General features: G+C 45.4%; 2 protein-coding genes across 3 annotated transcripts; one reads left to right on the forward strand and one right to left on the reverse strand.

The window, feature by feature from the left end:
- Positions 1 to 1,135: 1,135 nt before the first annotated feature.
- On the forward strand, positions 1,136 to 7,872 carry LOC124687934 (meiosis-specific protein PAIR2). Of its 2 annotated transcripts, none has more exons than XM_047221661.1 (22): positions 1,136 to 1,191; positions 1,276 to 1,332; positions 3,138 to 3,234; positions 3,328 to 3,396; positions 3,520 to 3,612; positions 3,725 to 3,845; positions 4,074 to 4,143; positions 4,217 to 4,258; positions 4,394 to 4,522; positions 4,606 to 4,713; positions 4,869 to 4,911; positions 4,980 to 5,018; positions 5,135 to 5,259; positions 5,457 to 5,469; positions 5,583 to 5,653; positions 5,735 to 5,839; positions 5,908 to 6,058; positions 6,588 to 6,673; positions 6,806 to 6,863; positions 6,964 to 7,106; positions 7,181 to 7,294; positions 7,515 to 7,872. In XM_047221661.1, the coding sequence occupies exons 1-22, from the start codon at positions 1,189 to 1,191 to the stop codon at positions 7,566 to 7,568; spliced, it is 1,791 nt and encodes a 596-aa protein (XP_047077617.1). In that variant the 5' UTR covers positions 1,136 to 1,188; the 3' UTR covers positions 7,569 to 7,872. The 2 variants fall into 2 exon arrangements, with proteins under 2 accessions (XP_047077617.1, XP_047077618.1); XM_047221662.1 differs by having other exon boundaries at positions 4,995 to 5,018.
- Positions 7,873 to 8,358: 486 nt separating this feature from the next.
- LOC124687935 (sucrose transport protein SUT5-like) lies at positions 8,359 to 11,537 on the reverse strand. The gene is made up of 11 exons (XM_047221663.1): positions 11,252 to 11,537; positions 11,061 to 11,126; positions 10,715 to 10,813; positions 10,566 to 10,630; positions 10,316 to 10,434; positions 10,148 to 10,250; positions 9,953 to 10,028; positions 9,687 to 9,869; positions 9,221 to 9,595; positions 9,003 to 9,110; positions 8,359 to 8,850 (listed from the first exon to the last, which is right to left on the reverse strand). Exons 1-11 carry the CDS (start codon positions 11,477 to 11,479, stop codon positions 8,683 to 8,685), a joined length of 1,590 nt encoding a protein of 529 aa, XP_047077619.1. The 5' UTR covers positions 11,480 to 11,537; the 3' UTR covers positions 8,359 to 8,682.
- Positions 11,538 to 11,848: the final 311 nt, after the last annotated feature.

Below are 11,848 nucleotides of genomic sequence, written 5' to 3' on the forward strand. Positions count from 1 at the left end.
GAAACATATCAATATGGGTGCTAGTTTTGAAGATCTCGTCGAGACGGATTTATTGGTGAAAGCGAATCTTAATTTGAAGTTGTCGTTTGAAAGTTAAAACATTTTGAATTTTTAAATTTGGAAAAGATTCCGTCGACATCGACAGATTCGTCTTTTGTGCATGCATGCAGAACTTTCCCTCAATAGCTCGCACTAGGTTGATAATTTTATACATTTAAGGTTGATCACTAAAGTACGGAGGGTTAATTATTCAAATAGAGAGGGTTGATAACTTTTAGCTGAAAAAAAAAGTTTGTCGAAACATATTAACATGGGTGCTAGTTTTGAAGATCTCGTCGAGACGGATTTATTGGTGAAAACAGATCTTAAATCGGAGTTGTCGTTTGTGAGATAAAACGTTTTGAATTTTCAAATTCGGAAAGATTCTCGTTTACGTCATCAAATTCGTCTGTTTCTACATGCATGGAAAACTTTACTCAATTGCCTCCACTACAGTCCAAAATTTGCCAAAAATGGAAAAACAAATTGGTTTGGAAACTGATCGCTCATTTTCTCCCTAGCGCTCGTGCGCTAGCTAGGGGTGCCCCAAAGAAGGCGTTACAGAGAACTAAACTGGGCCATAAAACCATCCGAGAGCGTAGGAACGTGAGGCCGAATAACAAGTTGTGAGTACTGCAGCCCAAAGCAAAACCAGCTGCTTCGCGATCCAATAGGCCCGGTTAACCAGAAGGTGTCCAGCTCGATCCTGGGAGTAGCAGCCTAGCACCGGTAAGCCGGACTTCTCACGCTAGACAGACGGTAAAATGGCCCAGCTATACTTAGTGGGACTAATTGGCGATCAGAGACGTCGAATGGTAAGATCAGACGGTTGGCAACGTCAAAAGGTTGTGGTGGCTCCTAGCTGGTTGAGTTATACGGTTAACTAATGGGCTCAATTCGAATCCTAAAGCAAAAGATTTTTCTTCCCGACTCTGGAGAAAAAGTAGAAACCAGCTGTCGAAAAGTAAAGGAAAGAGCAAACCACTCTCGTGCAATCCTCGGTCCTCGGGCCACTGCCCCCGTCCTCTCTACAAGTACCCCCTCTCCACACCCAAACCCCTCACGTCATCACTCACCACCCTCTCCCCCTTCTCCCTCTCTCTCTCTCTCACCACACCTCACGCGCACACGCACCACCCTACAGGCAACATGGTGAGTTCTCCCGCCCCCGCCTCGCCGCCGCGCCGCCGGCCAGCCCCTGCTAACCGGAGTACCCCGTTGTTCCCGTGGATGCAGGTGATGGCTCAGAAGACCAAGGAGGCGGAGATCACGGAGCAGGACTCGCTGCTTCTAGTAAGTTCCCCTCCCTCCCGCGCCCCCCGTCTCTCATCTCTGGTCGGACTCCGCGCGATTCGAGTTGATTCCGCCGCTGGGTTTCGTGCCGGTCCACCCACATTTCCTCTTGCGATTTCTGATGAGCGAATCGGTTCGGCGTAGCGATTTCGAGGTGCTGGTTCGATTTGGGCGGATTCCAGGGTCGGGAGCGCCCGGGGTACCTGGATCGTTTCGGGTTTTCTCTCTCTCGGGCTTTTGGGGTGGATTCTGGGTGCTGGTACGGGGATTTTTTTCACCGATTTTGCGCGCGGTTTGGGGCGTGTAAGGATGGATGATTAGCGCGCGGTGGGGTTTTGGGGAGGTTTCTGCTCCGGTGTTTGCTAGTGGATAGTTCGTTCCTAGTTTTCTCCCCCGCCTCTCGGGTGCTTTTGGGTCTCTACTCGAACGGGCCGTTGCGCTAGTGCTGGTGGATTTCTTACGGTTTTCTTCCTTCATGCTACTCGCTTGCTCGTTTTCAGTCGAATCTGCTTTTGGGAGGCTTCGCTCGCTGTTTCTCTCGATTTCGCGGGGAACTAGCCGGGAAATCCACCTTTGTGGTTTGATCTCTGCGATTCCCGAATTGGGGGAGCTGTTGAACTGAACCCATCGCTTTTGTTTTTCTACTCCACTGGTTGTTCGTTCGGCAAATCGTAGATGCGCTAGTTGTTCGGTTATATGCTTCTAATTCTCGGCTGGAAATGTTGGTACCTGCTCTTACTTCTTTGCGGCGATTTACTCGGATTTGAAGCGTCCTGATAGAAGCGTCGAGAAATTATCAGTACTTCGTGTTGGTACCTGCTCTTAGTTGTTTGCGGCGATTTACTCGAATTTGAAGCGTCCTGATAGAAGCGTCGAGAAATTATCAGTACTTCGAATTCTCTCTTTGCGTGTGGGATTTTCTCTGTACGTGTGGATTTAGGTTAGTTTCATTTCCGATATAATTTCGGAGGTTTTGGTAGCAGCAGATTGTTCATCGCAACTTCATGCCCCTTTCGAAATGTTTTGTCTACGTGGAACATGGAGATATGTAATGTTTACTAACTCTTACGTATCTAGAAATTAGCTTGGAACATCAGCACAAACTTCTGTCATCTGAGGTTGAGTTAGACTGTACTAGTCCCTCTTTCTAGGAGATCTTCTGTTGTTTAAATGCTTCAAGTGGTGTAGTAACGTTGCTATATTCCAGTTTCTTCTGTAGTTTCGAAACGGTTGTTTTCTTTTGCTGTGCTGTGAAATTTTGAATCTATGTTCTGCCTTCAGGAGTTATATGAGGTAAGCAAACCTCTCTTGCGTGTTGGGAAACTACCCAAAAACTGTGCTCTCCCTCGTGTTAGATATTACTAGTTTTAAGTTACTAGAGAGTGTTTTGACAAATACTATGCAGGATTATTGGTTGTGACTACTGACTACCAAGGGTCTGCTAGCTTTTCATTTGAAAATGTGGGTCGTTTATTCCCTATAAAATATTTCTTTGCATTTCTCGCATACCTGTTCGCCCTCAGTTGCAATGTTTTGCTCTCTGTAAACTTGACAGATTTTATGATCAATGGGCATACTGATCTCTATTTTCAATTGGTGCAATATTTTTACACGATCCATCAGTCCACTCTTATTGTGAACTTTGTGATTAACTTTGACATCATTTTTCAGTAACACAATTCTGATGATTTGAGCTGTTTCTTTGGGTATCAGCATCATCTGATGGAATTCATAGCGTATTGCATAGTTTTAAGTTATTCATATAGCTATTTGAATTGATATTGGTGACCTGTTTGACCAAACAGACAAGGAATTTGCTCCGGATTGCTATATACAACATCAGCTACATCAGAGGCTTATTCCCTGAGAAGTACTTCAATGATAAGTCTGTTCCGGCTCTAGGTCAGGACCAAACCCAGTATCTGCATGCAAAATCTGTAAGTCAATGTGATATTTATGAGCTCAAAGCCTCAAACAAACTTTTATTTGTCGCAGAGATGAAGATTAAGAAGCTGATGCCCATGGATGATGAGTCAAGGAGGTTGATTGATTGGATGGAGAAAGGTTAAATATGTTCTAGACAGCTTTAGCTCATTCATTATATTCACTGTTTTATGGTATATATTTTAGATCTGAAGGTGTGGTTTTCCTATTTATTTGTTTGTTTAACTTTGTGATGAAATTTAGGTGTCTATGATGCTTTACAAAAGAAATATCTCAAGACCCTTCTGTTTTGCATATGTGAGAAGGAAGAAGGCCCAATGATTGAGGAGTATACCTGTGAGTATCACTTGTGAAGTTTGGCTGATTTGTAGCATATTAAGTTGAATTCGCATCATTGATGGATCATCTGTCGTTTATTTGCTCATTATGTTGCATAATCATCTTGCAGTCTCATTTACCTACCCCTCGAAGGGTGAGGATGTTTCAATGAACTTGAGTCGCACAGGGAGCAAGAAGAACAGTGCCACATTCAAATCAAACGCAGCAGAGGTCACTCCTGATGAGATGAGGTGATATCCCTTCTGGCTGCTATGATTCTTTTCTATTCAGTCTTTTTTGGTTCTTAGCATTAGGGTGTTCTTCGATTTAGCTGTAGTATTTGTACAGAAGTAATGTTGTCATAAATTCATGTTTGTATATGTGCATGCTATTGACAAAATAAAAGACGTCAGTTGTAACTTGTAACCAATCAATGGTAGACTAGCAATGTCCTGATGTTGCATCGGTTTTTCTTTCAGGAGTTCTGCTTGTAAGATGATCAGAACGCTGGTTTCACTTATGAGGACCTTGGACCAAATGCCAGACGAGGTAATTTTACAATGCTGTAATTTGGCTAGAGTTGATTGTGCCGAGCTGATTTTATCACTTGTTTGTTGTTCAGCGAACCATTCTAATGAAGCTGCTATACTATGATGATGTAACAGTGAGTGCCTTTTGTTCTAGTTATTTATTGAAACTTGCAGCTGCCATTGTATGGAGTAGATAACATAATTATTTTGCTCTCTATGAGAAATGATCCAGTCTTGGTGGAAGCTTTGACATTTTATTATGTTGCCAGCCTGAGGATTACGAGCCTCCCTTTTTCAAGGGCTGTGTTGACAATGAGGCCATAAATATATGGAACAAGAACCCCTTGAAGATGGAAGTGGGGAGTGTCAATAGCAAGCATCTTGTGTTAGCTCTGAAGGTAGTGAAGAATTGCAGGCATTTGGACAGAACTTTTTGCTGTGTTGTTCAATTGAATTTCTCACTTTCTGTTTCATTGTGCAGGTTAAGAGTGTCCTTGACCCTTGTGAAGCTAACGATGGTAACAGTGAAGATGACAACATGAGCTTGGGTCATGAGTCTGATGAAGATGATGACTCTTCTGACACTGAGGTAAAGGCCAGTAGAATCACATAAATGATATCCCCTAATATAAAATGCATGGCTGAGAAAAAAATGCAACTGATAAGTTTCAGTGAATTGTCTTAAAATTTCTCTCCATTCTGTTAAGCACTTGGATGACATTACATAATCCCTGATTTTATTAGGTTCGCCCATCGGAAGGGGATCGTTACGTTGTTGCTCCTAATGGTAACATATACTAAATGATTCTCTTATTGTATCTATTGTTTTTTGTGCTAATGTACTTACTAAAACAGATGGAAATTGCAAAGGTCAAAGTGGTTCAGTTTCAGAAGGTCAGCTGATTTTGTTTGAAGAATCTTTATTTGCTCATTCATATATGTACCACCTTTCATACAGAACCAGACTATGTCAATTAGTTTGCTCTTTTCTAACCTTTGTATATTTGCAGAGGATACTCAAGATCCTGCTCACGAGGAAGCGATAACAGCTCAAGTAACAGAATGGATATGCTCAAGAGACATCAGTAATGTCCATGCTTCAGATGTCCTTTCTAACTTCCCTGACATATCAATGGTAATTCTTGCTCTGATTTTCCTTTTCAATGATTATTGATATTTTGCACCAATTAATTTCCTATTCTAATCGCTAAACTTGCACGCAAGTGCCAAATTATAATTACGCACTGCATGTAAAACAGACTGTACCTTGATTGATACACTTTATGAGTTTTATATCCAGCTGCTAACAACTGCCTGTTGAATGTTTTGCAGGAAATGGTGGAAGGTAATGCAAGGAAAAACTTTTCTGTGTCCTCATCAGCTTGATTCCGTCCTTGATAAACACAGGCATTCATTATAGACTATATTTAATTACTAGACTAACGGATCACCTTTCAGATATTCTGGAGAAGCTACTTAAAGATGGTTTACTTTCCAGGGCAAGCAAGGATAGTTATGCTGTTAACAAGGTCAACCTAAGTAACATTATTGTTTACCATGTGCTGTATTCACTTATGCAACATGAATACATGACCATTTTATGATTTCAGATTACTGATCCCAGAACTCCACATATAAAGAAAGAGGTCCTGATGCAAGATGTTTCACCTCATGAAGGAACTAAAAGCAACAATGTTGATACGATGTATATGAAGGTGACCCTCCTTCTACCCTTGACTTGTTAATGTATCTCGCTTTCCCTAACATATTGTTGTTGTTACAGGCATTGTACCATGCACTTCCAATGGATTATGTGACCATAGCCAAGCTTCAGGGAAAGCTAGACGGGGAAGCCAACCAGAGCACAGTCCGGAAGTTAATTGACAAAATGGTGCAAGATGGATACGTTAAGAATTCAGGCAACCGAAGATTAGGTAACTATTTGAACCTTTAAGTCTAAGTTGCCTTTTCATGGATTCTAGCCTCTGTGTTTCTGGATGGGTTCACATGTTATGTTATTTTTTGTGAAGTTGACCAGTTAGTGGAGAAGAATAAGTCAATAATCCAGCCCCCTAATCTCTGTCCCTTACTTTTTTTACTGAAGCTCAAGTGATCACTTTATGCATGTTGACACTACTCTTTTGGAAAACTGTTGAACAGCTCCCTTGAAAGAGTCCCATTTCTTCATGAAAAATGCTTTAGCAGTAAGAATTGCTTGTGGATCTTGCTTGGATATGCATTAGCTGGAATGCTTCATAAGTTGTTTTGACTCATTGATACAATTGATTTTTAGGATAACTTTTCATGTCATTTTCATGTCTCTGGTATATTTCAGTAGTCAATAATACTTGCATGTATCTTCTAAAGTTGATGAGCTTGATTATGCTACTAGTATTATTATGATCTGTTATGCAGGTTTACTAGGTTAGTCTTTTACGAAATTCATGTCACTTTGTGTTACAGGCAAAGCTGTGATTCACTCTGAAGCCTCCAACAGAAAGCTCCTTGAGATAAAAAAGATACTGGAAGTTGATTTTGACAAAGAATTGGTATGCTGTAATTTCTCTAATACTTTCAGATGACTGGCTCTTAAGATTTGTGCACTACTTCTGTAGTAATTCTACCACTCACTTATGGAGTATATATTCCCAGTTGATCTCATATTCTGCTATATCATGCAGCCCACTGATACCAACCCAGGAGGTGCTGAGTTTGAACGCAGAGACCACCCTATGACTGGTAAGTAGCAAGTAATGGCTTCGTTCCCTTGTCCAATAGATTAGGTGGCAGTCTCTGTTGCAGCAACACCGCGACATTACCCACTTGTGTCTTTCAACAGACCAAGAAATGAAAGATGGCTCGACAAACGGCTGCTTCCACTCTGTCGGATCTGATCTTACACGCACTCGGGAGCTACCGGAGGCAGAGCAGAATATGTCCACGCAGAAGGACCCCAGCAGGACTCCGACCAGCATTCGCGAGGTACGACCAAAGCCTGATCTCCAATTAGTCAGACATAGAGTTGAACATGATGAATCGTGGATGCCTTCTTGCAGCCGGCTACATCCCTGGAGAGTGGGGTGCTTGGACAGAGGACCAGAAAGCCCTTGGCTGGCGGGGACGTGTCGCAGTGCAACCAGCAAGCAAAGCGAGCCAAGAAGGCCAGCATGGTAAGAACTTCATGTCAATTCCTCCACTAGGCTTCTCTCTTCCCTTAAAACAAAGATCAGTTAGCAGAATTCCTCCACTGAGCTAAAATTATTTGATCCATAAATTGGGTGCATTTGGCATGCTGGTCACACCTGGTATCTTGCATCGACTATCGATCGGTTAGCAGTTTGGTGCTCTGCACGAATATTGAGCCTTGGTTTCTGTGAAATGATAATGCAGGCCAAGGAGCCGATCCTCCAGTACGTGAAGCGCCAGAAGACCCTTGTTCAGTGAGTCGCGGAATCCGGCAGAGCAACTAACCTTCGTAGCTCAGGTGAAGAAGCAGATATCCCTAGTTCGGTGAAGAAGCAGATGTCCCCAGTTCAGTTCGTCCAGGTGCTTTGCAACTTGTGAAGATAGTGAGAGAGAGCACCCGAGGCAGATGTAGATCTTTTATCCTAGGCTCTTGGTCCTTGGTAGTAAAACGTAAAAGAGAGACTTGTCCATGATGTTGTTTCACGCAAGACTGTACTGAGATCACTTTGCCTTCTGCTGAAACGTGACAGTACCATCTTGTACACATTTGGTTGGATCGTTATTATTCGCTTCACACCAATCACATTTAGATTGCTACATTTGGCCGTGCTGCACGATGCACTGCCAGTGCCAGACAGTACATAGGACTAGGAGTAAGTTCTTCCGCTCTCCTGGTACTCCACTGCTTGTTTGCTCTGGAAGGGAAACCTGACTGCCTAGCTTTGATAGAACACATACATTGCTTTTATTTTGCTCGTTATAGAAAAGATTGCTACATTTGGCCGTGCTGCACGATGCACTGCCAGTGCCAGTTTACAGATTACCACCGTGTTGACTATGCTAGTCTGTGGCATTATCCATAGTTACGTGGGAAAATTATGTTCCTATTAGGAGAGAATGAAGCAAAGAGAAAATACGTTTTTAATGGTTTTTTACGAATCAACTAGGCAACATTTTTTTCTGTGAATGAAGCTATTTGGCGTTTCCAGAAAGGAAAGTACTATGTCTGAGCAAGTGCTCACCGTGAGTCCATGACACGCAAGATGTACTAGTATATATTTTCATAGCAGCAGAGAGAACAAATGTTGATAATGCTAGAATGTTGTGAGAGGTTCCCTGGCCTGCTAAAACATGGCGACCAGGTAACATCTCTCTGTCCTCTAAAAAAAGAAACACTGCATTGCAGTTTAAACTGTCAACTCGGAGCACGTATTAAGGAACGGTGGTGTAAATAAAAATAGAAACCCGATCTCAGCACAGATATAAACAAACTAGCTAGTGTAATCGAAGTGTGCAACCAAAGTTCCCGGCTGGACTGTCACGACGCGACGACGGGCGGCAGAGAGCAGTTGGTGCCAGGAGACGTATCATTTCAGTGCCCACCGCCGATGACGGCGCTGGACGTGCCTCTTGTCTTGGGGAGCAGGACGAGTGCGAGTATAGCGCAGATGAAGGCGAATGCGCCGCCGATGCCGAATGCGGGCGTGTTGTCCTTGCCGAAGGCTTTGTCGATCGGACCAGCGGTGAGGGCGATGATCAACTGAACAAGGAGCAACGAGTAAGCAAAGTTAAGAATATGACAGACGAGCGTGTGTGCCTTTGGGCTAAAAAATACCCAATGGCGGGCACATAGTAACAGCCTGACGATCGAGTTGCCAATAGAAACTACTGCGCTTGCTTTCTGTTTATTACCTGTGGCACGACGATGGCTATGTTTAGGACACCAATGGCGAGGCCTTGGCCACCGTCCTCATTAGCGACAACCTCAGATGCAATAGCCCACGGTATACTGAACAGCACCTGCAAGAACGGGATTTTGCCAACAACATTTTAAGCATGCAACCCGGATCAAACAGTGTGAAAGAATTAACAGACGAGCAGCTAGAGCCAAGGTATTTGTGTCAACTCACGGCTTGCGGGATCCCAATGAGCGCGAAGAGGGTAAGCGCGGCGGCCTTGAGCTTGGGGTCGGGCCCGGTGAGGCTGTCAGTGTACGACGTGTTGTACCCCTTGGTGGAGATCAATCCGACGACGACCATCGCCGTCATGATGCCGAACACCATGAAGTTGCTGATGGACCAGACGACCTTGGACGTGAGCTTGCGGCACAGCTTGGGGATGAGGAAGGAGCTGACCGCGAGGCACACGGAGCAGAGGAGCAGGCCGATGGCACCCTCGCGGACACCGGCATCGTAGATGTCCTGCTTGGGGCCCTGCGGCACGCCGTGGTAGATCTCCCGGCCCATCCAGTCCGTGTCGTACTGGAGGAAGGGGAACCACGCCAGCTGAAAAACAAAACAGAGTGGTATGTCAGGTTAGTTAGGTGCTCGATGATGCGTGCATTACATGAACATGAAGTCGATAGATGATGCGTACCCAGGTGACGGCCGTGACGGCGAGCACTTTGAACATGGCGGGGGGCAGGTTCTTCAAGCTCTTGAAGAGGTCCCCGAAGGCCGAGCAGCAGCCGCGGCCCGAGGCGGCCTCGACGTCGGCCTTGTCGAGCTTCTTCTCGTCCGCCAGTAACAAGGTCACCGTCATGCTGATGGCGATGAGGATCTGACCAGAAGAGATTTAGGCATACGGAAACAACTAGCAGAGAAATGTATGGAAGACATATCAGAGTGTGTTCTGCTACTCACCACAGCGGTGAGGAAGGCGCCCTTGAGGTTTGCGCAAGCGTCGCAGCACGCCGCAGTTTTCAGCCAGGGGAACCACCTACAACCAACGAACAATGTGATAAGTCAGTCAGTCAGTCAACATGCATATCATAGATGTCCAAGAAGAAGAAAAAGGGACTATTTTGACTACAGCGCAAGGTGTAGCCGAGAACGTACTCGTGCCATTTCCCGTTGGCGCCGGCCGTGTAGCCGAGGATGTTGCCGATAGCCATCCACAAGCAGAAGATGGCCTGACCGACATTGGGGCCATGGTTTCCAGCTGCAACGAAAACAGTGAGTTATAATTACGAGCAGGACCCTGGACGGTGTTGCACGCATGCTCACCAGATAGATCGGCCATCATAGCACGAGCAGGACCCTGGACGGTGTTGTTGGCGAAGTCGAGGAACCAGAAGCCAACGATGTACACCGCGGCAGCAGCCCAACGAGGACCCGTGGTCGCGCTGCAACAAAATCAACACAAATATTTTCAGTGTTACCTCGGAAAAAAGAAGATGAAAGGAACACGAGTCCACTCTAGTCAACTCATGCAAGTCAGTCAGACTCATCAGACTGATGGACAGAAGGTGCTGACCTGCAGTGCTCCTTGGTGTCGCCGAGGCGCCGCCCAATGTCCGCCGAGAAGCCGATGAGCATCACCTGTTGCGCCGAATCAGCACAAATCGTCAGAAACAGAAATCATTGGTGGGAGTAGCAAGTTATCGATGAGCTTTGGTTACGTACGGATAGGCAGATGATGAGGCATCCGACGAGGATGAAAGGCCGCCTCCGGCCCATCTTCGCCGTGCACCGGTCGCTGTAGTACCCCACGATGGGTTGAACCTGGCGAATCAATCATCAGCACATTACTAACGGTCTTTCGCGCGTTCATAGCGCTTTTCTGTTTGTTCCCCATTTTTTTAGCAACGCGGCGTTGAAAAAATGTCAGGATAAGAAAATACTAGATCATCTAAATCTCCCTTTAAATTAAACTAAATTCCTGGCGTATTCAGGTTCTACGGTACGAATTAAAGACAGAGGAAAGGAAACGGAAACAAACGGGGTGAAATCGCAGTACGAAATTACTCACCACAAATCCAGCTATCGGTCCGCAGATCCAAGTCAAAGAAACGTACTGGTGAGGAATCCCAAGAGTCTGCAACAAAAACATCGATGAAATCGGAGATGAGCAGAGCGGTATGACAGAAGATTGACAGGAACATCTACAGAGGGTCCAACGAACGGAGAGAAAGGGGGAAACGAGAAGCAGCAATGACGTACCTGGGAGTAGGGTGAGAGCAGGGACAGCTGCAGCGCCCAGCCGTACTGGATGCCGCCGGAGACCATGCAGGCCATGAACAGCCGGAGGAGGCTACTGACCTTCTTCGGTCCATCGACATTGTTCTCGCCGGAGCCCTCCATCTGGCGGACCTTCTCCATGTCCACGAACAAGGCCGACCCGACCTTGCCGGCCTCCTTGGGATTGGGATCGCTCCGGCCTTCCTCCATTGTTCGTTGGGAGAAAAGCGGCGGTGGTTTCGCAGCACAGAGATGGGAGAGAAAGGGAGATGGGATGTGCGAGCAAAAACCCCAGGTTGAAGGGGGTTTTAAAGAGGCCGCGCGGGGCAGAAGCCGCGTGGAGTGGGTTAATGGCGGGTGACCCACCGGCAGTGACACGCATGGGATGGTTTTATCTCGTTTTATCCGTTCGGGTTTGGGCTAACCTTCCGGCTATGGATCCTATCCTTTTTGTTTTCTTGTTGAAGGAGGTTGGGAATTGGGAGGGCACGGTATACATGGAAATTAATTAAGGCCCCTGACTATGATGCCGTTACCAGTTTTGTGCGTCTGAGTTGGTCTTATCCATTTAATTAAATT

Source organism: Lolium rigidum, chromosome 2 (genome assembly GCF_022539505.1).
Source record: "Lolium rigidum isolate FL_2022 chromosome 2, APGP_CSIRO_Lrig_0.1, whole genome shotgun sequence".
In the NCBI taxonomy this organism is placed as follows: Eukaryota; Viridiplantae; Streptophyta; class Magnoliopsida; order Poales; family Poaceae; genus Lolium; species Lolium rigidum.

What these genes read in the sequence shown, in the direction of transcription:
- LOC124687934 (XM_047221661.1), top strand. An exon ending in GATTGATTGGATGGAGAAAG is followed by an intron (nt 3,397 to 3,519) that starts GTTAAATATGTT and finishes GATGAAATTTAG; the next exon opens with GTGTCTATGATGCTTTACAA. An exon ending in TTGATTTTGACAAAGAATTG is followed by an intron (nt 6,674 to 6,805) that starts GTATGCTGTAAT and finishes TATATCATGCAG; the next exon opens with CCCACTGATACCAACCCAGG.
- LOC124687935 (XM_047221663.1), bottom strand. Translation starts at nt 11,479, where the DNA reads ATGGAGGAAGGCCGGAGCGATCCCAATCCCAAGGAGGCCGGCAAGGTC. An exon ending in GACCGATAGCTGGATTTGTG is followed by an intron (nt 10,814 to 11,060) that starts GTGAGTAATTTC and finishes TTGATTCGCCAG; the next exon opens with GTTCAACCCATCGTGGGGTA. An exon ending in CCGTCACGGCCGTCACCTGG is followed by an intron (nt 9,596 to 9,686) that starts GTACGCATCATC and finishes TTTGTTTTTCAG; the next exon opens with CTGGCGTGGTTCCCCTTCCT.